Source organism: Chironomus tepperi, unplaced genomic scaffold (genome assembly GCF_022539635.2).
Source record: "Chironomus tepperi strain 1889 unplaced genomic scaffold, CSIRO-AGI_Ctep_v1 contig_298, whole genome shotgun sequence".
Classification (NCBI taxonomy): domain Eukaryota; kingdom Metazoa; phylum Arthropoda; class Insecta; order Diptera; family Chironomidae; genus Chironomus; species Chironomus tepperi.
The window spans coordinates 1,642,253-1,668,278 of NW_027226420.1; the positions used below are offsets into that span (position 1 = coordinate 1,642,253).

The 26,026-nt window shown below is 33.2% G+C and overlaps 6 protein-coding genes across 10 annotated transcripts in view; 5 read left to right on the plus strand and 1 right to left on the minus strand.

Annotated features, from left to right (window-relative positions):
• CHES-1-like (Checkpoint suppressor 1-like) overlaps positions 1–14,914 on the plus strand; it is a 29,306-nt gene extending 14,392 nt beyond the window's left edge. For 2 of the 4 annotated variants that reach the window (XM_070642442.1, XM_070642441.1), the window contains exons 2-9: positions 9,722–9,978; positions 10,053–10,238; positions 11,244–11,401; positions 11,459–12,129; positions 12,197–12,374; positions 12,435–12,587; positions 12,662–13,131; positions 13,286–14,914. In XM_070642442.1, the coding sequence (XP_070498543.1) occupies positions 9,723–9,978; positions 10,053–10,238; positions 11,244–11,401; positions 11,459–12,129; positions 12,197–12,374; positions 12,435–12,587; positions 12,662–13,131; positions 13,286–13,580 (2,367 nt within the window). In that variant the 5' untranslated portion in view covers position 9,722 and the 3' untranslated portion in view covers positions 13,581–14,914. Of the gene's footprint in view, positions 1–4,001; positions 4,148–7,191; positions 7,289–9,721; positions 9,979–10,052; positions 10,239–11,243; positions 11,402–11,458; positions 12,130–12,196; positions 12,375–12,434; positions 12,588–12,661; positions 13,132–13,285 lie in introns of those variants that run through there. The other 2 variants (XM_070642444.1, XM_070642443.1) reach the window with 2 other exon arrangements.
• Positions 14,915–15,094: 180 nt separating this feature from the next.
• On the plus strand, positions 15,095–20,219 carry LOC139092242 (mutS protein homolog 4-like). Of its 2 annotated transcripts, XM_070642572.1 has the most exons (8): positions 15,095–15,186; positions 15,244–15,319; positions 15,438–15,525; positions 15,579–16,827; positions 16,991–17,544; positions 17,603–17,859; positions 19,637–19,751; positions 19,806–20,219. In XM_070642572.1, exons 1-8 carry the CDS (start codon positions 15,156–15,158, stop codon positions 20,187–20,189), a joined length of 2,754 nt encoding a protein of 917 aa, XP_070498673.1. In that variant the 5' UTR covers positions 15,095–15,155; the 3' UTR covers positions 20,190–20,219. The 2 variants fall into 2 exon arrangements, with proteins under 2 accessions (XP_070498673.1, XP_070498674.1); XM_070642573.1 differs by lacking the exons at positions 19,637–19,751; positions 19,806–20,219 and adding an exon at positions 18,163–18,210 and having other exon boundaries at positions 17,603–17,841.
• LOC139092245 (uncharacterized) lies at positions 18,163–19,529 on the plus strand. The gene has a single exon (XM_070642575.1). The coding sequence runs from the start codon at positions 18,207–18,209 to the stop codon at positions 19,500–19,502; it is 1,296 nt and encodes a 431-aa protein (XP_070498676.1). The 5' UTR covers positions 18,163–18,206; the 3' UTR covers positions 19,503–19,529.
• On the minus strand, positions 20,205–22,295 carry atms (RNA polymerase II-associated factor 1-like protein antimeros). Its single transcript, XM_070642574.1, has 3 exons — positions 22,116–22,295; positions 20,807–22,060; positions 20,205–20,737 (listed from the first exon to the last, which is right to left on the minus strand). The coding sequence occupies exons 1-3, from the start codon at positions 22,181–22,183 to the stop codon at positions 20,281–20,283; spliced, it is 1,779 nt and encodes a 592-aa protein (XP_070498675.1). The 5' UTR covers positions 22,184–22,295; the 3' UTR covers positions 20,205–20,280.
• A 27-nt stretch (positions 22,296–22,322) lies between these two features.
• On the plus strand, positions 22,323–22,939 carry Polr2D (RNA polymerase II subunit D). Its single transcript, XM_070642576.1, has 2 exons — positions 22,323–22,471; positions 22,529–22,939. The coding sequence occupies exons 1-2, from the start codon at positions 22,408–22,410 to the stop codon at positions 22,882–22,884; spliced, it is 420 nt and encodes a 139-aa protein (XP_070498677.1). The 5' UTR covers positions 22,323–22,407; the 3' UTR covers positions 22,885–22,939.
• Positions 22,940–23,050: 111 nt separating this feature from the next.
• Mtpalpha (monolysocardiolipin acyltransferase Mtpalpha) lies at positions 23,051–26,025 on the plus strand. The gene is made up of 5 exons (XM_070642851.1): positions 23,051–23,211; positions 23,326–25,031; positions 25,192–25,287; positions 25,348–25,591; positions 25,651–26,025. The coding sequence occupies exons 1-5, from the start codon at positions 23,142–23,144 to the stop codon at positions 25,836–25,838; spliced, it is 2,304 nt and encodes a 767-aa protein (XP_070498952.1). The 5' UTR covers positions 23,051–23,141; the 3' UTR covers positions 25,839–26,025.
• The last annotated feature ends 1 nt before the right edge of the window (position 26,026 follows it).

Genomic DNA, 26,026 nt, shown 5'->3' on the forward strand with positions numbered 1-26,026 from the left:
AAATAAAAAATGTAGTTCATAAGTAAAAGGCCTTTTCGATTTAAATAGATTATGTCGCGTAATGACGTAAATTGTTTGAAAATATTTTATTTTAGCCTTTTTCAGTTGTTGCTTCTAGATCTGATTCGATCGGATTGAGAGAAATTTTATGAAATGTCGGATACGAGACTGAGGGGGGTCACATGGTTGAGAATATTTGGGAATTATTGAATAGTTGATTTTTTAGTACTTAATGACTTGAGAATTGAGAAAAGAACAGTTTTGAACATCATGGGTATCGAACCCGGGTCCTACTATTTCTGGTCGTATGTATTGGAAGTAATGATGGCCAGTAATGATCATATATGACACTTTGCCATATAGTCGAATAATCCCCGATAGCACAGTGGTAGAAGCATCCGACTGACAATCGTAGGACGTGAGTTCGAGTCCCACTCGGAATCTCTTATTCGGAATCATACTTTTTCTGTCACATCCACAGTATGCTCTTACCACTACGATATCCTCCGGGCTGTTCGAAGTGGTTGACAGAATCGCAATTTTGCACTACATACAAGTCCAGGTCGGCTTGAGTCTACTCAACTTCATACTAAATCAACTCGATTTCAAATTCAGCTCCAAATTGAAATTTCTTATCAACGAACAATTTATAACAAAATTTTCAATCATCTTACCCCCCTCAAATTCGACACATTTCATCCACCTCACTTGGCAGATGAAATATTTTCGAAATAATTTCCTGTTTACAATATTTTTCTCAATTACTCCGAGACATGCTACTTGAGATCAATAATAAAAAAAAAATAAATTTAAAATTAGCGGACTTGCCCTTCTAGCCACTGTCAAAAAAGTCTAGAATCTTTTTTTTTTCCTCTCAAATCAATAAAGCGAAATATTACAAACATGAGCAATAAAGAAGATAATGATGCAATGTGGCATTTTTTTCACTATGGCAACGTTCTCAGAGAAAAGTCAAACTTTATAGTATTATGTAGGTATGGCAAGAGAATAAAATAGTAAGCTTGGAGAAATATAAAAAAAAGAGTATAAAAATTATTTTAATGCATGTAGATACCAAAAAAAAACACACTGTTGTGGTTGTGCTAGCAACGAACCAACCTGTGTGTTACCATGCATTAAAATTTTCTTCGTACTCAATCTCTCAGTTTTTTTTTTTTTTTGCATTCCTGCTGTTGTGTTTGCTGAACTTATTTGAAAAAATTTTTCACCTTCGTTTTGTGTGAAATTGGAATCAAATTAATACCGAGCGGTATGGTGAAATCAGTTATGGCAATGCCATGACTAAAGTATCCGGGTAATTAGAGACTTAATAATTATATAGCCTTAATAAACAGCAACTACGGAGCCAACAGGACGCTACAGGAAAGATACACCTAGACAATAAGGATTGTCGAGACCGAAAGATCAAGACCTCCTGGCCTCCATCGCGTGATTTGTCTAAACTAAGACTTCGCGAAGTTCCATTGTAGTCTGGGTCTCGGGAATTTGTCATAAACTGATTGTCAAGAAATGATTTCCTGAGTTCATCCTAGAGTGTACACTTGTTAAACTATTGATTAATACTTTGTAGAGTGAATCCAAGAAACACAGCACTTGAGTACACAAGTCGTAATATGCATTTTACATCCGAATGTCTGATGCCGCTCGGGAACATTTTTGTTTCTATTACAAAACGCATACAAACAATTTGAAAGCAAAAAAAAAAAAGGAGTACAGAAGCTCAAGACATAAATAAACCTGAAATGCGGTGTGTATGTATCATTATTATTTAAGGGAAGAAAACAGAACTAGCGTGAACTGTGTATATAGGTAGCGGAAAAAAGTAAAATATCTTCAAATTACATCACACGTTAAACTAACAAATTGTACGCATACGAGATTATTTAGAGTAGTATGTGCAAGGTTCTTTTAATGATTTGTGCTGCGGCATTTTCATGTCTATATGCCTCAAAAAATATATCTCACTTCTATTTCATTATTTTTACTTTTAATTTTTTTAAAACATTATTATATATGTCAGGCAGTGTAATTTCGCTCTCACACTAACTTCTTTGCTTCTCTTCATTGCTACGAGTGGGTCGATATGCGAAAAAAAAAAATAAAACAAAAAAAATCGAATGATTACCAAATTTAGAATCACCTTCATTCATGTGTGTATTTGTGTATGTATTTTCCTAACGATTGTTTATGGGGTCGTGAACGGGTGACGTCAAACGGAAGGGAATCTTGGATTTTGGTATCTGAAGTTGTAGTTTAGTGGAAATGATGCAACATAACTGTCGATGATGCTTATACTTTGAGAATCCATCGTCCAATTAAGGATTCTTGAGACTGAGACTGTAATGTCGTGTGCATTGTGTGAATCCTTTTCATATCGACAATACCACATGATGATAAATAGATCGGTCTTTGCTGGGAGTCGAACCCACGCACTCGCAAAAGAGTGAACCAGATTTTCGGTCTGTTGCTTTACCACTCGGTCACAAATGACTTTGTCGCACACTGGCAAATTCGCCTATGTATTTGGTTCGGTACCAAAGATTTTATCCTGTTCAGACACCATAGAGACCAAGACATGCCTCGAGTGTTTTCGAGACCGGAACTTCAAAAAATTCTCTTAGATTCTCAGTTTCGGTCCCGGACCCTTTATCGAATTAAGTAAATCCTATCAAAAAGAGGATTCCTTATCGGTCGCAAAAAATTGTCAATACCGACACTCCGGGAAACCCTAACCATCCATTCTACAAAAGAGAATTCAAAAACCTCAATTCATTTGATAGAAGTCATGTATGAACGACCCCACTGCTATGTATATAAATAATATGTAAATGGTTGCTACGTGAAAAGTTGTGAAAAAAAATAAAATAATATTATTTAATCGAATTGTGGTCACAAAAGTAAATCATCACTAATTTGCATCGACATTCGTTCTCAATCTCAAATTATCGTCGATACAAGGTTACAACAATGTTGCAAATTTACGTTAACATCGTTGTGAAACTATAAATCAAACAATTATACAGAAGTAACAGCAAAAAATAAAATAAAAAGGTTTTGCTCTTATCGCATATTTTATAGCACGCGTATTAAGTGCTAACCTTGAAAAAGTATGAAATATAAATAACGAAAAATACAACTGATAAAAATTGTAGCTTGACCATCAAAAAAAGATTTTGTGTGTCTTCTTATTGTTTACTTCATCACATGAGAATTGAAAATGAAGTGTCTAATAATATTTCATCACATAGTTTCAGCTTCAAAAACAAACAAATTTTCAAAAAAAATTTTGACTCACACATACAGACACAAAAACTTTGACTTTTCTTTCTTGTCATGCAAACAGCGTGCTTTTCCTCTCTCTCTTTTCAGTTCCTTCTCTTTTATTTCGGTGAGAGATAATAACAAATTTGGTAGATTGGTCAGTGCTTATTCTTCATGCGAAAAATTATTTATGGATGTGGAAAATCATTGATTCCTTCGTGAAAATCACATCAAAGGCGCCAGATGGTGATGAAGGTGGTGAAGATTACACGCATTAGAAATGCGATATGCTTCCTTTAAGGCAGTTGTGGGCAACCTTTTAATTTTCGTGACTCACCTTCATAGTAAGCCTCAATCAAAACCACACATGACATAAGTTGCATCAAACTAGTGTGTCGCGTCACACATGTTGCGCACCACTGCTTCAAAGATACAATTTTTCCATAACTTCTCCTCAATATCTCTCTCGAGGAAGTAGAAAATTGATTAAAAAGAAGCTATAAATGCGAGAGGCACTGAAGCGTAAAAGTCTTTGACAAATAGCCTTAAACAACAAGAAATTCACTTTTTTTCACATCTAAAAGTCATTTGAGACACACAAAATCTCCCGATATTTATTTTTAATTTTAAATTCTCGACGATCATTGAGATTTTGTCAATTTTTGTAGAATCTGAATATTTATAGTCATTGAGTCATTTGTGTACTTGTTGTAAACATAACAAAAAGTTTTATGCAATGCAAATAGTTTCAACATTATTAATGAACATTATACTGGTGACATTGACTTAAAAAATTAGTACATTTGTCGAAATTATTCTAGACTTGTGGACATGGAGGTTAGTCACGAGGTCCAAGCTCTTACAGGTATATAAAGAATGAATTTTTATGACTCAGTGATAAGAGAATTTTATGCAGCACACCACAGTAGCATGTTTTTTTTAGGTAAAAGTAGTCACATGGCTATCGTATAAATTTAGTGCATAGTCATTTACAAAAAAATATTTTGAGGTTATTGTTGTATGTGTTGTGCTGCATGATACTCCAAATACATTTTTTGTGTGGGATTATTTTGTAATAGGATGATGGAGGATGTCTGAATATTCAGTGCACTGATGTGCGTCATTAATAGATGACTCACATCTGGAGTCATGGTTTTGGCTATGCCATGCCATGCCATGTCACGCCATGTCTCTTGTGATGAGTTGGTGATGATGCTTCAATATTTAATAATTATGATGCATTTTCACGTTAGCTACAGGAATTCCGATTCAAAGTGAGCTATTGTTGCTTAACATATCAGTCATCATACCAATATTATCAGTTATTAAATATTCTTTAAAAGTTAGTAACGCAGATGAACAGTTTTCTGTTCCTGACTAATCTAGCTAACCTCATTCTGTAATTAGAACAGCAAAGTCCGTCTTGACTTAACCTAGAATCAAAGCCGGGTCGTTAGAATCGGTTGCCTTACACTCCAAGCAAATGGTAGGAAACCTGTGTATCGGCAAACAGTATGGTCAGTCGAGAAACCACCAAGATGTGCCGTAGTTCTGCCAAAGATTGCTTACAACTGCTCTAATAAGTACAACTAAATCAGCTCAACCTCAACCCAGATTAAAGTCAATTTAATGCAATTTTCGGTCATTCCAAACAAAATCGAGGTCGAGACATTTACCCCATCAATTGAACCTGTAAATTACACCATTGATCCCCTAGAACTATACAGCATAATCACGTGCTGTGTATGACTTTTTCAAATTATTTCCCATAATGATTGTGTGCATTGCACGACTTATTTTTTTGTTATTTCAAAACTTAAACTCAGTGTAAATTATATGATTCATGTTTTCTTCATTATTTTTCGGTCGATGCTATGCATGATATGTATTTAATACATGTATACAAATCATACATATAAACACACACCTCCTTCCGGAAGAAAGAGAAAAAAAAATCAATTTATTTTATATACAATACTTTTTGAAATCCGAGTATCTGAAGTCTCTCTAAAGTTTTTTTTATATACATATATTTTTTGTTTTGTCAGTTTCTGTTTTCCACATTTTTTTCTTGCTTTTTCGTACGTCAGTTTTCATTTTTAGAGGACTTTTACTCACGCTCAAATTCCTTCCAATCATTAAATACGTAATCTCTTTTTTCATGGTATGACAGTTGTGAGCGACCTGTGTGTCGCGACACATGAAATTGCTATGAATCGTATGTCGTGTGCGGATTCAGTCGAGGCGTGTTGCCAAAGTGGGAAACCTGTGTGTCGCAACACAAGAAATACCATGAATCGATGCAGTGTATGGTTTCGGTCGAGGCTTGTGGCTTGTGGCCAAAATGGGCAACTTGTGTGTCGCAACATATGAACTACCACATGACATATGAACTACCATGAACCGTATGTCATGTAGGGTTTCGGTCGAGGCTTACCACCAATGTGTGTGACATGTGTGTCGCGGCACATGAACTACCACATGACATATGAACGACATCAAGGAGTCTCGCGAAAAATAAAAGATTGCCCAGCACTGCAGCTATGCAAAAAAAGAAAAGTCTGCTGAAAAAAAATGGTACGAATGTTGTTATTAGTACTTTTGGTTACCATAGCAGTCATTGTTTTTGATATTGTTTTTCTTTTTTTGACTCGAATGACGTTGTCAATGACAACGAATTTCAATAATAACTGTTAATAAAGGTTTCTTTGGTTTTTGTGGACATGTTTATGCTCTATGCAACGAAATTTTGAATTGGGGTAATATTTTTGTGGGAATATGTGATGGAATTTTCTGTCACCATAGTAAGCATATCCAAAGCCCTTCAAATAATAATAAATAATTATCACGGCTCTTTTATTTAAATCAATTAATTGCACAGTCGGCATTTGATTATATGAACAATAATAGAATTGTCAAGGACTTTTTAGTCATGAAAAAAAAACTTGAGTATCGAGCTGAGAAAGTTGACAACTTTCTTCTTATTCTTGATTATAATTCGAAAGCCATTGACTGAGGAAGTACGAAAAAAATCAAGTAGCACTTCCATATTGTGAGTTGCGACAAAATTATTAATTTTTTTAATTATAAGCTATGCATGCTTTTGTAGTTGTGTGTGCATTTACATAGTACGAGGGGGTCCTCGGATTGAATCAAATTGGTTTGGGATTTGTGGTAGATTGTAGATTGAGTTATGGGATTAAAGCTGCACATTTCTAAGTTGAATTTTGTGTCTTTATCATAATGCTGCTCAATATTAGCTCTGTGATGCTCTAAAACTGGCAAATTTCATTCATAAAGAGGGTGGGGGGTCATTGAAACATCACTGGCATGTAGATTACATGCCTTGACAAGCTCAAAGCTCATCATCCTCAGTATGAAATTAGCTTTTTGCTTCAAAACCCCAATTATTAAAACCTAGGACCCCCCAAAACATTATGTTAAATAATTCATTCTTCTTTTTTTTGTATCGAGGTCTAAGAAGAATATGAGCAGCAGTGGGTGTATGCACCTAGTAAATACATTTTTCTTTCAGCTCCAATGAGCCGGTTTATTTTAGTTTACACATTCACATAGCAAGCTTTCTCTCCCGACGACTCTCCGCAGATTTTTTTTATTTGTTTTTTGTGTAATCAAAAAAAAAAGTTTCGCTGAGAGTAAATGCCGCTATAATTTTTATACCTTTACATACTGTTGTTGCATAAAAAACTATTACTAAATGTATATTATGTTTGAGAGTCTCTCTCAGCTTACTCTCTGAGATTCTCTCACCAATTCCTTTGCATTTTTTGTGTTTTTTTCTCTCACTCTCTCTCGACGTCTGTCTATAGACATTTAGATATTATATTAATGTTATGAACGTCTAAGTCTCTTTCTACGCCATCCCAACATTTTGCAATTCCATTTAAGTGAGTGTGCTAGACACATCAACAAGCAATTTTCATCATATTGAAGTATACTTAATAGTGAAAAAATATTTTCTATCTGACTTTTTACAGTAATTCTTGTAAGTTAACATACATATTGGAAGTGAAGAATGTATATTTTAATATAATATTTCATTAATAACATAATAAAAAGATGAAGACGAGAGAGGAAGAAACTTGCTCTATTGCAATTTACTGTAAACTTTATATACCGCTTCATCCAAATAGATTTGCTTTCATTCATTAACGGAATACTGCATACATTGCGGTAAATGTGGATATAAACTTCTTCATGTGAATTTTTTTATTGCGAAAAAACTGAAAAAAAGAAATTAAATCATGTGCAATGTGTGTGATGATTATGGAAATGGGTATATTGATTGATGTACAGAAGCTGTAAGCTCTAATTTAATTTACAGCAAGTATATAGGCACAACAATAATGCGATTGTGAGTTTTATAATAAAAAGTGAAATTAAACGAGCCCACAAAAATGAGGAAATCATGAACGGAGGGGGGAGAGACGCGCTGTTCTCACATTAAAAATCAATGTCGAATGCTCTCAATTTAGACAAATTTTTTCATGCTTACAAGTTCTATTGATGTCATATACTTAGTACACTGTGTACATATCATTCAAAATATTGTTTTTTTGTGCCTTTTTTGCTTCTTCTATTCTATTTCCATTCGCTCGAAACAACAACAAAAAATTACGAATATATGCATATGCTTTCCTTGAGCCTATTTACAACTTCTAGCCTCATTGACCCAGTTTCATCTCTCACACTCTACCGATAATAATACTTAATATACATAACAAGAAATAAAAAAAAAAGTGATTTTCTAACAGAAGCAGCAAAAAAAAGGAGAAATAGATAAAATAGATTGTTGTTTAGTGTCATGAATGTGATGGCTGAATTAATCTTGATAGATTCTGTTCCTACATATTTTTTGTAGTAGCGGCACAAGTTATAAAAATAAAAAAGTTTTTTTTTTGTTTATTTTAAAATAACTTTGAAAATGTGCAGTGAAAAATTAACATTCAACGCTTACTCTTTTAATGACTACAAATCGGAGCTAAATGCTAAATATGAGAAGAATTTTAATATTAAAATATTTGAGAAGCATGAGTTGATGCGGGTGGTTTAATGTGATGATTTTCACTTGATAAATTAGTGTTACTTTATGGTGTAGCTTTGACCTGTTGTCTGGTGTGTTGTGGAATATTTGTTGAGTGCTTGATGCTAATTTGATGAGTTTATGAGTTTATGAGGAATTAAAGATGGCGAAATTGAGTTTTGGAATTAATTTGAGCAAAATTTGACTGAATTTTCATCGAAAAGATTTCAAAATTCAAATTTTGACTGAATTTCTAACAAAAGATTTTAAATTTTAACGAAAAAATTCAAAATTTTGAATTTTTGACTGAAGTTCAAAATTTTCCAAATTTACCGGAATTTTTGACGAAAAAATTCCAAACTTCAAAGCGTTCTTTGACAAAAGTTTCAAATTTTTGATTCAAAATCATAATTATCTCAACCTTTTCAATCATCATAAACTTCATGAAACACTTCCACATCACCTAATTACTTCCATTACATTGAAAAACATAAAAGAAAAAAAAAATATTTATCTCAGTATTTCAAAATAGTACACAAAAAAAATCAGAACGCAACAGCAAAAGAGACATAGTCAAGTTAGTCATGAGACAATGAATGTTTAATTTGCATGATGACTGATGTCGCGTCTACTAATTACATCAGTCACTATATGAGTTTTTAAAAACAAAAACAAGTGTGGCGTATATTTTTGTGTGAGAATCAATTAAGGAGGTCGATAACTATTGTTTTACTCTATATTTTTTCTTTCTTTTCTCGTAACAAGAAGTGTAGCTCACGTGTTCTTCTTATACTTTACTCTCCGATACTATTTTTCCTTGAAGATAATGAAGAAACTTCCGTGATTGCGCTAAAGTCCTCAATTTTTCTTTTTCATTCTTATGTGACATAGTGCCGTAAAAATTATTTTTATTTCCTTTTTTGGGTGTATCCAATGGCTTTTGGTCAATTTCTATGAAAGAAAACAGTCCATTGTGCATTGCAAGCACATGTTAAAGCTTTCTCATTGAGGGTGGCAATGTTGTCCTCCAACAAAATGAGGAATTGAATGAGGGAATGAAGGAAACAGAAAAAATTTTGTTTTCCAGTTTTTGGTAGTCAAGGGAAACGATTTTTATCGTTTTGTGATGAGACACACATTCAAGCATACTTAATTTGTATATTTTTTTTTGTGTGTGCCTTTTCAAAAGGCACTGAAAAAATAACTTTTCATTTTTATTGAAATCGATACGAATTCAAATGAAAAATTTGTGTTTTGGGGTAGCTCTAAACTGAAAAGTGAGTGAGGGAATTGGGAAAGTATTGTTTTTATGTCATAGACACAATAAAAATTGATTTCAAGGTCAAAAATTGGAAGTTTAATAATTTTTCTCCATTTTTCATGATTTATTTACAGAATGTCACAAGATCGGCCATCATCACGCGATGGATCAACAAAATTAATTAATATGAATCACGTGCTGACACATCCAACATCACAAATACAGTACAATAACAATAATAATAATTTAATCATCAATAAGAATCATTTTTTAGCTATTGAGACAGCAAATAATGCAAATTCACATTTACTTGTACATAAGAATATGAATACTATGCCTTCTATTTCATCAACAACATCGTCAATTGCAACAACTCCCATGAGTTATATAAGTAAATGACAATAATATTCTTAAACAACATTCCAGCATATAAATTAATTTATATTTATCTTCCTGTATCTATAGCAACAATAAATGATCAAAATGGAATCAACGGAAGTCATCATCAAATTGTATTGTTGACAAATGAAAAAGTAGAATCATCTGATAATGAGCAAATGCGTGATGAAGATGAACGCAAAGTATCGAATGGTGCTACAGATGAAGAACTCACACCTCTAACATGGTTACATGATAAAAATTTACTTAAAGGTGAGAATATGTTATGCTCTTATTATTATTTTAAGTTGGATGTTCTCTTTTGTCAATGAATTCTGTGATATCACGTGACTTGGAGGGTATTGCTCATTGTTGAATGTGTTATCAATCAATTATGATGATTGTTGTAGACTAGAATCAAGTTTAGTCAACTAATCCAGTTGATTTGGAGCTCTTTTCTAGAGTTACAGTTCAAAATACGATGGTATTTTAGTGTAAACTAGAGAGGTTATTATGTTGTCTTGTGTATTAGCTATTTACCCGTCTTACGGAATGCCAAGTGAATCCTAGTGATACTTTGCGGATGTGATTGTGGTAACTGCAGTATCGAGCAATACATAGACGAATCTGTCCCTACGAGTGCAAGACCTCTATGTCCGAAAGGTTAAACAACATACCGGAAATCTCTAATCCTCATCTTGTGATGATCTGGGTTCGATTCCCAGCAGGAACCGATCTTCTCAATCATTCTCCAAAGTGTTGTCAATATGACAAGGATTCAGGCAATGCTCATGACATTATAGCCGAAAATCTCATTTCAAGTCTATTCCAACACTTCAAATGCCAAATAATGTGCCGCAAGCTAAAGAGCATTGATTCAGAAATCCCCTTTTAGTAGAAATTTCAAGAATCTTCTTGATCCACAAAATCAGTTATGTCGCTTCCGCATTTGTTGCCATAGATTTCCCAAAACAGTTCATGTTCATCAATATTAACACCTCAGAATCTAGAAGAAGAAGCCTCAAAAATATTCACACAAAAAAAACATAACAATCATTGCGGAAGCCTTGCATAGCCTCTCAAATCACTAAGTTATCCTCCAAGAGTCACGTGAAATTTCTATGACTCAATTTACGGTTGTGAAAGGAGATAAACAGAAAAAGTTTACTGTATTGAAAATGAAAGGAAGGTGAGCTAGCTCTTGATAAATGAGTCGGCATCTTCCAAATGAATATTTAATTAAATAATTTAATAATCTTTTATTATTAATCTTTTAAGGAATAAATTTATCATGTCCAAAAGTGCAATCTCCTTCAAACCATGATCAAGTACCTAACAATATTAATGGTCACACAAATGTCATATCAAAATCACCTCAACATGATAAAGATGATTCAGGAATATTGGATACTGGATTTAATTCATCATCAGAACAGGTAAATATTATAAATTAATGACTGTAATTAAGGAAATATTAAGTAATTTAATTGTAGAATGATCACTATTCAACACCTGCATCACCGAAGCCTATAAACTACACAAAAACTGATAGCAAATTGCAAACTGATTACATTAACTCTATTAAAAATTTGGATAAAAATAGTCATAATAATTTAAGTAATTCACCACAAATTGACATAATCAAATTGATCGCAGGTCATAATAATAATAGTACAGTTATAAAGGAACATAATCAATTTTATAATTTAAATTCCGAAGAATCTATAAATCAAATTATCAAGTCACCACCAACCACACCGCATCAACATTTTCATAAAAGATATTTAAGGGAAACGCTGAAGCAGCAAGATGAGCAGGAGAAGAAACAACAGGAACAGTTATATATACAAAATTCTCAATTGAGCTCATACATTATTGCGAAACCTCAATCTGAGCATCGCTATATATTTAATAATGATGAACATGCCATAGCTAATTATAACAATAATAACAATAACACCATTCAAAATAATTATGAAAATTGCGAATATGATCTATCGCAAAAGGCTATCGATTATGCAATGCCAAAGCTTAATTCCACCACGTCATCTGTTGCAAGTTCATTATCATCATCTCCGTCGCCGAAACAACAAAAACAACATCCAAACAATATTCCATATGATCCACTCGTTCATATTAATAGTAAGCCACCTTATAGCTTTAGGTATGCATATTCTACATCCTCATTGTATTATATACAATGTTAATCTTTGTAATCTGTTCCTTTATAGTTCTCTTATATTTATGGCTATCGAAGATTCAGCCCAGAAAGCATTACCAGTTAAAGAAATTTATGCATGGATAATCCAGCACTTTCCTTACTTCAAGACGGCACCAACAGGATGGAAGAATAGTGTTAGACATAATCTGTCGCTCAATAAATGCTTTCAAAAGGTTGAAAAGGCTGCTGTAAGTTACAATACTGGATCTTTTAGTCCAAATGTTTATGAATATGTTTATATCCAACAGAATCTTGGAAAGGGATCTTTATGGATGGTCGAGCCTCAATATCGTCCAAATTTAATTCAAGCACTCACTCGATCTCCTTTTCACCCTTGCTCAACATGGGAAAAACATGCGAAAAACCTCATCAAGTCACCAAACGAAAGTCCAGGATCAAAGGTATGAAATAAATATTAATCAGCTCTAAAATGTCAAGGAAGTCATGCTAATTTGAATAAATAATTTGTTACTAGGTTAACGGAAGCACCCGTTTGCCTAATCCCGAACATTTTCCATTTCTGTCGCGGAGATTAGCTGCTGCAATGGAAAACTTTGAAGAAGAAATTCACGAGCAAAGTAGATCAAGTACTCCTGTAAATACCAGTTATGATATGCCGCAAAATTCAACAAGTGCAATGCCAATTTATCAAAATAACAACTCTATAATTATTAATGGAAATTTACCAAACTCAGAAATTTTTACACGGGAACTGAATGCTGAGACCATCGATGATGTTAATGCTGCGACTGCGATGCTTGCGTTAAAGCATGGACCAAAAATTTTTAGTGAAGGCATACCATTTGTTCAATCAAATCCACCTATTTTAACAACGACTACATCACCTAGTGAGGATCATACATATTCCGCTTATGGGAAAAATGGAACTGATAATAATAGCAATGGGACTTCGTCTGATGCTGCATACGAAAGCAGTGAGGAAAAGTGAGTCAGAAAAATTTTTAAATTTTTAAAAACCGTAAATTTTTGAATTTTTAAAAAGGTTAGATTTTTAAATTTTTGAAAACCGTTAAATTTTTGAATTTAGAAAAACCGTTAAATTAACAATAAATTTTTTATTTTCATTTCTCAAAAATAGCAATGTCGTATATCACTTTACCCAGCCATTGAACGAAGAAGAATTAGAAGAACAGCGGAAGCAAGCTGAGGGCGTTGACGCTCTCCTAAATTTGGCTGGCTATAATACAAACACAACACTTTTATTAAAACGTCCCGTCACAGATGATCAACATACAAAGCAATATTTCTATACAACTGAAATCACACCGTCTTCGAATAAAAATTTCATTGCTGACGATGAACCTCCAATGAAAAAATCAAAATCCCGAATATTGCGAAATAAATTAAAGAAAAAATCGTCATGGAATCGATAATCGGCAGTCAGCAGTAATTGTGGAATAAAAGTAGACAGATGAGAAAAAAATGAAAGGAAATTTAACCAAAATTTATGCTTAAGTGGAAAAGAATGCTTAATTTTATCACATAAAAAAAGATTGTTAGTCCGGAGCATGAAAGAATTGTTCAGCAATATTTGGGATCGTTTAAAAATGACGTCCATCAAAACATAAAATAGGATTTTTTGTAGACTCATTTTCTTGTCACATGTCACACAACCAACTACTCCTCACACCCTCAAAATGAAATGTTGGACGTCATACATGAATGATCCCTACTATAAAAATATCGGTTTTTACATTTCAATGCATTTTGTCATACATAGATAATTAAAATTAAATTAAAAAAACGAAACAAACCAACAAAAAAGGAAAAAAATTATTTTAAGCAAAAAATGCTCAAGTCTGTTAATTATGTTAAGTCAATCCTTAGTGAAAGATTTTTATTTCTTTAATGTCGTTTTGTTCTTTTTTTTATTTCAAAGAAAAAAACAAGAAAAAGATGAAAAACTAAATTAAATTTAAATAAATTATTGTCTATCTTCCTTTTATCGAGGTATAAAAAATACTGACAACTGCTATAATAATATTAATTAAATTAATAATGATACAAAGAAATAATAATACTGTTATTGTTTTCATGCAAATCAACTTTTTTCTAGTTCATCGTTCGTTCGTTATGTTTTTAAATCTATTTAATAAATCATAAATGATGAAGAAAATAGTGAAAATCTTATAGATACTAATTTAGTGCCAATTTTGTTATTTAATAAACCTGAATGACACAAAGGCAAGTAGCACCTACGTGGTACTCATGTGGCAACAACGTGTCACACATGTGACATCGACATTTCATGAATTTGATGTGCCATCAAGATGTCATTGATGTGACATCAAAGTGTCACACATGTGTCATTGATGTGACACCAAAGTTACATGAATGTAGTGTGATGTCGTCTACTCGCCGGCGCCTTTTCAGCGCCATGTGCCTAACGGGTAACAAAAATAAGAGAAGCTTCTTTCGACGATGATGATCATTTTCATTAATTGACGCACTAAATGAGATAAAAAAAATAATAAAGAATAAAATTTGGAGTACAAAATTTTTAAAATTTAACCTGCATGTGGCATTTTTTCTGATCGACCACGATTAACTATTAAATTAATAAAATTAAATCATTAAAATGAGACTCTTTTTCAAAATTTCAAGAAGAATTAATGAGAAAAAAACATAACTACAGATTTTTATTGTCTTTATGCAATCATATTTTAAGCATGATAATTAAATAATTGAAAATGAATAACATGATAGTGCCTGTTAATTACTAATTACATAAAAAAAGCTATGATAATGCATTTTTGTTTTATTTCTTCGATGAAGAATAAGGAATAATAAAAGGAAAAAAATATTCAACCTTAATAACGGTCGTTTTTATTTTGAATTTTATGCTTCAATTTAATCCTGAAGATTAAAATTAAATCTGGAGGTTTAAGAAAATTCAGAAATTAGTTTTCAGTATTTTTTATTGAAAATAGCAGTAAGAACCTAAAGAAATGAACGTAGTTGGCAAGAAACGTGGCAAAGGTAGTATATAGAACTAAAAAATCAACTATAATCACCACAACTCTTTCAAATTTTCAGAATATAAGCACGCTTTGAATTTTGAAATTAAAGATGATGCAAATCCAGAGAAAATCATTAATAAACGATTATTACAGTAAGTTCTATCAATAAAACATGATTAATATCGATAGACACATCACTTCCAGCTATTAAATATTGACTCCGTACAATAATATTGAATATTTCATCATTTACTAAAATTATACTTACAGTGAACTTAGCACGACCTCAAATAATCCAAGTACATCCAATGACTCGTCGTCGTCACTAATATTATCATTAACTGAAGGAAGAGGACAGGTAATTTTACTACTAAATCTGTATAATATCTGTTATTAAGTATTTCTCAATAGGCACGAGGAGAAGTTGGAATTGCAGCACTGCACATTGATTCACCGTACATTATTTTATGTCAATTAAGTGATGGAATTCATTATACAGATACACTCAACAAGATTCAAGTTTTAAATCCATCAAAAATTCTCTTGCCAGACACGATCTTTGAGACAGTTCCATTGCCGAAATTAATTGAATTAATTAAAGAGAATTTTCCAGACATAGCAATCATTCCAGTCCAAAGACGACACTTTAATGATAAATATGGATTTGATCAAATATCAAAATTATGCAGCCGAAAGTCATTCAATATACTGCAAATTATATCCCGTAAATATTATTGCTTATCATCTGCAGCTGCCCTCTTGAGTTACTTAAAGAACGTTGCTCTGATGAATTTTGCTGAAAGCTGCCTAAAAGTCGATTATCAAACAAAAGGAGGCATGATGGTCGATACTCAAACATCTGTACGATTGGAACTGCTTTATAGCTTGAATACAGAGTCAAGTGCTGCAAAGAAATTCTCACTTTATGATATGTTGAATAAATGTGAGACAAGAATTGGTCAACGACATTTACGAGCAAACATTTTGGAACCGTCATGCGATATTGAGTTTATAGAGAAGCGTCATGAGCAGATAAAAATATTAATCGATAATGAGGATGCTCAAGCATCCTTGAAGGAAAGTTTGAAGAATTTTCGCTTGGTCGAGTCACTTCTCAAGATTTCTTGCATCACTCCGGTTACTGATCTCGAAAAGGCTGTTCAAACGAATATCAATTTGACACTGCTGCTCAAAAATAATCTTGAAGCTGTTAAACCTTTAGCTGTAATTGTGTCTGAGCTTTCTAGTGAAGCATTCGAAGATGCTCAGCAATTATTGTCATCGGATATATTTAATGACTTAATTGAGAAAATCAATCAGCTTGTTCAGCCAAACATCCATGAGAATCGTCTAGCACAGAAACATTATCAATATCTTTATGCTGTACGTAGCAACTGTAATGAAACAATCGATTTTTTACGACAAATTTACTCGGAAACTGTTGACAAGATACGAGTATATGTTGATGACTTGATAGAAAAGTCATTGTTGCCCATAAAATTGATACATTCAACTAAGCTCGGATATCACTTAGTACTCAAATGTATCAACAATTCCTTGAAGGTTCCAGAGTCATTCGAAACTATTTATAAGAAGGGAAATAATATATATCTGACAACTGCTGAATTAATTACATATAATGACAAAACTATGTTGATCTGTAAGTGCTGTGGATTAGATTTTAATCCTAGGATTTATTTTAAATCTCAAGATTTATTTTAAGCTCAAAATAATATTTAAAAAATTTCTCACCGTTATTTTTCGAATATTTTTTGACCGTTATTTTTCAATCACAATTTTCTCATCTTCGAAAATCTTTTTAGCCAATGACTTGATTCGTTTGAGCAACAACTTACTCTGTGATTTATTACTGGAGGCCGCAAAGGAAATTGATGCAATATATCATTTAATTGGAGTTGTAATAGACTTGGATATCGCTCAATCACTCGCTGAAATTGCAAAGATTGAATCCTTTTGCTGTCCAACATTCACACGTGTCTTGCGATTAGAAGATGCATATCATCCAATGCTTCAAGGAAGTCGCAATAAAGTTGATGTGATCAAGAACAATGCCATAGCTACACCTCAATATAACTTCTATCTTATTACTGGTCCGAATATGAGCGGAAAGACTGTCTACATAAAAATGATTGCAGTTATTCAAATCATGGCACAAATTGGAAGCTTTTTGCCAGCAAAAACAGCATCAATACGTTTATGTGACAAGATTTTTTCACGACTTGGATTTCAAGATAATATTGAGCAGAATGCATCAAGTTTCTCGGTTGAACTTCGTGACATGGACTACATCTATAACAATATAACACCAAATAGTCTTGTCATTATGGACGAATTATGTCGCAGTACTGATCCACAAGTTAGTTAAGGTAGTCTATAAACATTTACAGCACTAATAGACATTTATGATTTTACAGGAAGGAGAAGCACTGTGTTATGCATTTTGTGAGAAGCTTTTAAGCTTCATTGGAATATCTTATGACCATTACTTCCAAATCGCATCAGAAAATGACAGTGCTGAGGCTAATAAAAATAATGGTTCCAAAAACTCGTCTTCGTTGAACATAAAAGGTGCTGACATCAAATTAAAGGATATCGCTCGTCCATTCATTTTCCTAACGACTCATTTTTCGGAATTAACAAAGCTTACTGAAAAGTATAACAATGCCATCAAGTAAGTGCTGTTCTGATTTAATTAAAAATTGTAAATCCTATAGATATTTGGTAATTTAACGGATTTTTAGAATTTAAATTTCAAACGGTTTTCTAAAATTTGAAATTTATGTCAAAATGCCTTGTCACCACTAATTGGGGGTGATTGGAAAAGTTTTAGCATATTTGAACTACCTGAGGAACTAATTCCTCTATAACATAAGCTAAGACTGAAACTTTTTAAAAACTTTATGCTCATAAAGGGAAACTTTCTTAACGGTCAAAAATAATTCAAACTTGTTTTGTTTACAAATTTTATGAGAAGACCGGTCGATTAAAAAGTGAAATTCAACAAATTAGTGTTAAAATATGGAAATTGAGAAGGACATACTTGAAAAGGCACTCGATGTGTCGAAAAAGTGTTTGCTGCCTACATTATTAGAAGATTTTGACAAGCAGCCAATTGACAAAACTGATTTTACAAGATTAGGACAAATAATTACTGAAAATATTCATTTATTTTTGGATATTTTGCTTCAAAGCAAGCTATTAGACATAAATGATGACAGCAATAAGGATATAATCCAAATTCAGAGGAATATAATACTTATTTATTGTGAACAATGTGAACAGAACATGTTTTCATGCTGTAATGATAAAGGAATTGAAACTTTGAAGGAATTAGTATTTAAGAACATCCAAAAAGGGACATTTAATGATGCTATATTCCTTGAACTGATTGATTACTATAAGAAATCGCTTAAAAGTGATAAATGGAAGAAAGAGTTCGGTGCTGTTCATGGATTTCCAACATTCTGTCAAATAATGCTGGAACTAAAATCACGACTAGCAACTAAGGATCTTGCACTGTTTATGCTATCTGTTGGATCAAATTTGACTTATCATTATGAGCTGTTCATCAAGACACTAGGATTGAAAGTATATAAGCACATCCTAGACTTTGGCAGGAAAGATACATTGATTAAGGAACTGAATATACATCAAGCAATCTACACAGAAACAATTCCTCTTATACAAAGAAGCAACGAGGATGATCTATTTAATCGCTATATTTACGATTGTCTATACAATATTGTCATTATTGATGAATCACTTAAGACATCCAGCTCCAAATGGTCTAAATATGATGACATTATGTCCAAACTGTTGACACATTTTGGTTTTGTTAGTGATTTAGAAATAAGCAAGTTTTTAGTCTATCAAATAGCAAAATTCTGCAGCATTGGTATGAATTTGGGTGAATTACAAGATCTAGACAAGCTGGACATGGATGATCATCAATATTTTATTAAACTCAAAACAGAATCAGATGCTTCAACTAGGAGACCATTTAGATGGACAAAAGCTGTAATGGAAACAGTCATTCGAGAATCAACACGCTTCATAACTAAAGTAGATGATTCCATGTTCTTTTTGTACACACTTAATATAATATCCATTTTAATTGGACCTCAAACAGAGGAATTTAATGACATAACAATGAAATTGATCATCATTTTAATGAAGTTTTTGCAAGTACACAAGTCAGAAAAGAGAATCGCCGATCTAGTTTTGTGTATATTGAAAACGATAGGAAGTCAATCAACTGATAAAAATGTTATTAATGCTGTAGAAAAGCTTTGTAAACATTCTGTATTTTTATAATATTTAATAAATGATTGAATATTTAAATTTGTAAGGATTTTCTAAAATTTAAATTTTTAACGGTTTTCAAAAATTCAAATTTATGGCTTTTCAAATTCAAATTTTTAACGATTTTCAATTTTTTTCATGATTAGTCTTCACATGGTCGTCAACGAAAAAATTAACGGTGACAAGATGGTTCTAGATTTCCAATACAGAGTTCAATCAGGTCCATCGACATTAAAAAGTTATGGATTAGCACTTGCAAATGTAAGTCATCATCAAAGTCATTTATGGCAAGTTAATTTAATCCCTTAATTCTAGATGGTACGATTTCCATCCAGCATCCTTGACAAAGCAGAGGAATTAGTAACAAAAATCAACGATGAATCTATTGTTGGATTTATTAATGCTGAACTTCAACAGAAACGCAATTCAGACGAAAGTAAGTCGATTAATAATTCGACAGATGAGATATCGAATGAAATTACTGACATGGAAAAGGATGTCATTGACTTATATTCATACATATTGCTCTTAATGAGCACTGAATCGGACAAGACTTATGACTATATAAGCATTAAGGTTATAAATCAGAAATTAAAGCAATTAATTGAGACAATGTCACCAGCTTTTCAGAGCCTGTTAAAGGAAGAATCTTTAGAGCATATAATCTCTATCCTTAATGCTAGTTCAAGTTCAATTTAATTCCTTAATAAAGACTTTCTTATGACTTAATTTTCCGGTAATTTTATTTGCTTATTTTCAAAAATTTAAAGGACATGAAATGTCAATGAATTTAATCAGAGTTTGAGCCTGAATCACTTCCACTATGACTTCCAGAACGACTGCCTGAATGGCGAGAACTATCCGAACCGCTGTGACTTCCTGATCGCTTAGAATTCGCCGATCCACTTCGACTACGACTACGACTGCGACTGCGATGGCTTCCTGAACGTTTAGTATTTGCAGAACCACTTCGACTTCTATGGCTTCCAGAACGACGAGATGCAGGCGAACCACTGTGATGACTTTCAGAGCGATGTGATCCACTTCGATGACTTCCTGATCGTTTTGAAACAGCAGATCCGCTTCGGTGACTTCCTGATCTTTTTGAAACAGCAGATCCACTTCTATTGCTGCCGGAACGTCTTGAACGAGGCGAGCCACTTCCTGATTTTCTCGAATGAGCGGAACCGCTTCGATGACTGCCTGATCGTCGTGAATGTGGTGATCCACTTTTGCTGCGGCTGCGGCTGTTTTGAATATAAGTATACAGTTAAGAAAAATAGACCATTTAAAGCTAGAATGTCACTGTATCTTACCTTGATCGACTGGAACTTCTGCTACGACTCCTGGATCTCGATTTAGAATGTGGGGATCTAGATCTGGATTTTGAGTTCGAATGAGAACGCGAGCGTGAACGAGAACGGGATCTTGATCGAGATTTAGACGAACGATCTTCGACTTTCTTACTAACAGTAGCTTCAGGCTCCTCCTCTGGCTCTTCTTCCATCTCTTCATCTTCATCTCCTGCTGGTTCTAATTGTCTTTCACGCATAACTTGCATTTTATGTTCAGCAGCATTAAGTGGACGATGCTTAACAATTAATTTAGTATTAGTCGTTTGATTTCCAGCTTTTTGACGTCTCTTGCTGAGTCGAACTCTTGTCTCTAATTCATCATAATAAACACCATCCTCACGAATAATGAGGAAGTAATTTTCTTCGTATCCTTTTGATAATTTAGACTTGACATTCCAGTTATATTCACGTGCCATTTTATATTCATATTCAGTATCGTCTTCATAAGAACGTTCCATTGAGAAGTCAATGCGTCTCTTTTCAAGTGTTTCTTCTGTTGGAAGGAAGTAAGCAACGAATTGTTCACCAGACTCGTCCATAACACCACGAATCATTGCTTGACTCATTTCTTCTATCTGATTTGGCAATGACTTTCCACTTGGTGATGGATCTGCGTCGAAAATGACTTGAGCAAATGGATATTTCCAACTCTTAAAATCTGGATAGACTGGATAAACTTCAAGAGGAACGACATTCGGTTTACAATAATGTTGCTTAATTGGAAGTTTGCTTTCTTCAAATGTCTTTTCAATAGCTTGGATCTGTTGATCTCTGTCCATATACAATGTTTCTTCACGTAAGCTATTCTTGACATTATAACCGACTTTAGCTTCTGCCTTTTCCATATTTTGCGGCTGGAAACGAGTCTGTTCTGTTGAAATATATTCAGATTTACGCAACCATGATACAGGCTTCGCATGCTTTCTTGAACGTGTTGTATCAGTTGGCGCGTGTGTATCTTCTTCCAGTAATTTTTCATCAGCTGGATCAAGGATTGATACATTACGATCAGGTTGATATAAATCCCTATTAATTAAATCAATTGTGACGCCTAAATCATGTTCCGAAAGAACTTCAAATTTGTAATTTCTTTCTAAGGAAGTTGGCTTGTATTGTGTAAATCGATCAGAATCGAATGGAAAGGCCAAAAACTTCAAGTCAAATGGTATATCAGGTAGATTATTCGAATATTTTACTCGACAAATTATATCTGATCTGTAAATAAATGAAAGTTACTGGATGTTTCCACGAAATTTCATGATTTTCTTACTTTCGATCTTGTGGCCTAACAATGCGATCATTTTCAGCTCCATTTTGTATAGTCGGTATTGGTGCCATGTTTTAACGCTTTTCCGGCACTTTAAATGCACAAAAAGACACTTTAATTAATGAAAAACTATTGAAATTTAAAGTTTTAAATTGTAAACAAAAAAATCGTCGTCAAACTTAACGAAACTTGCCAAACTTAACGAAACAACAAACTTTTAGGTAGTTCAGAAAAACTCAAAATATATAAAAGATAATTTTACTGCATTTAATCAATCAATAAATACATTTTGAACATGGCAAACCTAAATCCAGTAGAAACAGTTGAAGAAGATGCTGCAGATTTGTTATTTCCAAAAGGTTAGACTTAATTATTTTAATATTTACATAATTTTACAAATATTTTGTTTATTTTAGAATTTGAGAACGCGGAAACATTATTAATTAGTGAAGTTCACATGCTTTTGGAGCATAGAAAGAAGCAAAATGAATCATCAGAAGAGGAACAAGAATTTAGTGAAGTTTTCCTTAAAACCTACAATTATACAGAAAATTTCCGAAAATTCAAGAATAAAGAGACAATTACAGCAGTCCGCGCATTATTGAGTTCCAAGAAGCTACACAAATTCGAGTTAGCCGCATTGGGAAATTTATGTCCAGAAACTCCAGAAGAAACAAAAGCATTAATTCCATCATTAGAAGGACGATTTGAGGATGAACAGCTAAGAGAAATTCTTGATGATATTGGAACCAAGAGAAGTCTTCAATATTAAATTTAATCTCATATATGATAAGGAAATATTGGAAAACAAAATAAAAAAATCTTTTATGGACAAAAAAATTAACGGTCTTTTTAAATTCAAAAATGTTTCGTTAAGCAATAAATTTGAAATTTATTTTAACGTTACGTGACACTGAGACAGATAAGAGCCAGGAACTGTTAGTTTTACTTTTCGGCTACTAGGGAATTTCGGTGCATGTTAAAATTAATTAATTTCTGTGGCTTATCATTAATTTTAATTGTTTAATAATGGCTAGTATTCGCGTAACAGGATTGCTTTCCACGATGAATCGTTTAAAAAGGATGAGTTTAATTAATTGTAAGTAGAAAATTGAGTAAGAAGTAAAGTCATCAATTTTAAAAATATTCTCCGAATGAACTTTGGACTTGAGAAAAATAAACTTTAATTCCAATGTTATCTAACTTATTTAAGCCTCTTTTATGCACGTTACACGAAGTTGTGCATCAGTATCATCAGAAAAGCACATTAAGACATCCATTGTTGACGATGTACTCGTTGTTAAGCTTGATTCCCCAAATTCGAAAGTTAATTCACTTGGTGCACACATCACATCAGAATTCGAAGCAGTTCTTAAGGATTTTGAAACAAATCCAAATATTCGATCAGCTGTTGTTATTTCTGGTAAACCATCATGTTTTATTGCTGGTGCTGACATTACAATGCTGGAACAATGCAAGACTGAAAATGATGCAAGAAAGATAAGCCATGAAGGGCAATTGATGTTCAATCGAATGGAAAAATCACCAAAGCCAATTGTTGCTGCAATTAATGGAAGCTGTCTTGGCGGTGGATTAGAATTTGCACTTGCGTGTCACTACAGAATTGCCACAAAAGACAGAAAAACAGGTTTAGGATTACCTGAAGTTATGCTTGGTTTATTACCAGGTGCTGGTGGTACCCAGAGACTTCAAAAATTAACTTCCATCCCAACAACACTCGATTTAACACTTACTGGCAAGACTGTTAGAGCAGATAAGGCTAAGAAACTTGGAATTGTTGATATGTTAGTTGATCAACTTGGTCCAGGAATCAATGATCCAACAACAAACACAATGAACTACTTAGAAAGAGTTGCAATCAATGTTGCTAAAGATCTTGCTTCCGGCAAGCTTAAAGTTAATCGCGAAAAGACTGGTTTGGTTCATAAAGTCACAGAATATGCAATGAGCCTTGAATTTGTTAAGAATTTTGTTTTCAAAAAGGCACGAGATCAAGTCATGAAAATGTCAGCTGGACTTTACCCAGCTCCATTGAAAATTTTAGATGTAGTAAGAGTTGGTGCTGATAAGGGATTCGAAGCCGGTCTCGAAGCTGAACGTGAAGGATTTGGACAATTGTCACAAACATCACAAAGTAAAGGATTAATTTCATTATTTAGAGGACAAACAGAGTGCAAGAAGAATCGTTTTGGCAAGCCAGCACGTCCAGTTAAGAATGTTGCTGTTCTTGGCGCTGGATTAATGGGAGCTGGTATTGTTCAAGTTACAGTCGATAAAGGATATAATGTTGTTATGAAAGATGCCACCGAAGGTGGATTAGCCAGAGGAATTGGACAAATTCAGAAAGGATTTGACACAGCAATCAAGAAGAAGAAAATAACAAGCATAGGAAAAGATAAGATAATGAGTAATCTGATTCCAACATTATCTTATGATCAATTTAAGAATGCCGATATTGTCGTTGAAGCTGTTTTTGAGAATCTTGACATTAAGCATCGCGTCATTAAAGAAATGGAACAAGTCATTCCAAAACATTGTATTATAGCCACAAATACAAGTGCCTTGCCAATTACAAAAATTGCAGCTGGTTCATCACGTCCTGATCAAGTTATTGGAATGCATTACTTCTCACCAGTTGACAAGATGCAATTGTTGGAAATTATTGCACATCCAGGAACATCACATGAAACAAAGGCTGCTGCCGTAGATTTAGGATTAAAACAAGGAAAGGTTGTCATTACAGTCGGTGATGGACCCGGCTTCTATACAACAAGAATTTTATCAGCTATGTTATCTGAAGTCATCCTTATCATGCAAGAAGGAACAAGTCCAACAGATATGGATAAATTGTCAAAAACCTTTGGATTCCCTGTCGGATTAGCTACTTTAATTGATGAGGTATGTGTGCGATTGATAAACAAATTCCTTTTATGTTACGTATATTTTGTTATTGTACTGAAATTCTTATTGGAATGGCTTAGTGCTTCTGCAGATTTAAGTTGGGATTAAATTAAATCCTAGGATTTAAATAAATCTTAATTCTAATTCCTTCAAACAGGTTGGTGTTGATGTTGGTACACACATTTCCGAAGATTTATCCAAAGCCTTCGGTGACAGATTACAAGGAGGTGACTTGAACTTAATGAAAGACATGGTAAGTAGCACTAATCAGAATATCCAACGAAATATTCATACAATAACTCTTAAATCACAGGTTAAAGCTGGATTTTTGGGAAGAAAATCAGGCAAAGGAATTTTCATCTATGACAGTAGCAGAAAGGGATCACGCGATATTAATCCAGAAGCAGAAGCAATCATTAAACAGAAATATTCACTTGTCTCGAAGGGAGCAAATACACCCGAAGAATTACAATTAAGAATGGTCTCTCGATTCATTAATGAAGCTGTTTTGTGCCTTGAAGAGAAAATCTTAGACAGTCCATTGGAAGGTGATATTGGTGAGTACAATTAGGACATTTTAAATTTGACAGTAAGTCATGAGAAAATTCAATTTTAGGTGCTGTATTCGGTCTCGGATTCCCTCCATTCTCAGGCGGTCCATTCAGATTTGTTGATTCATATGGAGCTGAGAAATTCGTCGCTAAAATGAAATCATTTGGTGAATTATATGGCGCACCATTCCAGCCTGCACAGACACTCCTCGATATGGCTAAAGACTCGTCCAAAAAATTCTATCCTAAGTAATATAATTGCATTTGCCCCAGTGATGACACCACATCCATTTTATCATGATAAATAGCATTTTTTGAATGTTTATATGCTCTCGCCGAAAATCGGAAGCAAAATGTTTTGTTTTTAAGAAGAAAAAGTTATTGTGCTAAAAATTAATTAAATAAAGTTGTTTATAAATTTTTTAAAATATCCAATGAAAC

What these genes read in the sequence shown, in the direction of transcription:
- LOC139092242 (XM_070642572.1), top strand. Translation starts at nt 15,156, where the DNA reads ATGAACGTAGTTGGCAAGAAACGTGGCAAAG. An exon ending in TAACTGAAGGAAGAGGACAG is followed by an intron (nt 15,526 to 15,578) that starts GTAATTTTACTA and finishes ATTTCTCAATAG; the next exon opens with GCACGAGGAGAAGTTGGAAT. An exon ending in AAGTATAACAATGCCATCAA is followed by an intron (nt 17,860 to 19,636) that starts GTAAGTGCTGTT and finishes TTTCATGATTAG; the next exon opens with TCTTCACATGGTCGTCAACG.
- LOC139092245 (XM_070642575.1), top strand. Translation starts at nt 18,207, where the DNA reads ATGGAAATTGAGAAGGACATACTTGAAAAGGCACTCGATGTGTCGAAA.
- atms (XM_070642574.1), bottom strand. Translation starts at nt 22,183, where the DNA reads ATGGCACCAATACCGACTATACAAAATGGAGCTGAAAATGATCGCATT. An exon ending in GTTAGGCCACAAGATCGAAA is followed by an intron (nt 22,061 to 22,115) that starts GTAAGAAAATCA and finishes ATTTATTTACAG; the next exon opens with ATCAGATATAATTTGTCGAG. An exon ending in AGAAGTTCCAGTCGATCAAG is followed by an intron (nt 20,738 to 20,806) that starts GTAAGATACAGT and finishes TATTCAAAACAG; the next exon opens with CCGCAGCCGCAGCAAAAGTG.
- Polr2D (XM_070642576.1), top strand. Translation starts at nt 22,408, where the DNA reads ATGGCAAACCTAAATCCAGTAGAAACAGTTGAAGAAGATGCTGCAGAT. An exon ending in AGATTTGTTATTTCCAAAAG is followed by an intron (nt 22,472 to 22,528) that starts GTTAGACTTAAT and finishes TGTTTATTTTAG; the next exon opens with AATTTGAGAACGCGGAAACA.
- Mtpalpha (XM_070642851.1), top strand. Translation starts at nt 23,142, where the DNA reads ATGGCTAGTATTCGCGTAACAGGATTGCTTTCCACGATGAATCGTTTA. An exon ending in TAGCTACTTTAATTGATGAG is followed by an intron (nt 25,032 to 25,191) that starts GTATGTGTGCGA and finishes TCCTTCAAACAG; the next exon opens with GTTGGTGTTGATGTTGGTAC. An exon ending in TCCATTGGAAGGTGATATTG is followed by an intron (nt 25,592 to 25,650) that starts GTGAGTACAATT and finishes ATTCAATTTTAG; the next exon opens with GTGCTGTATTCGGTCTCGGA.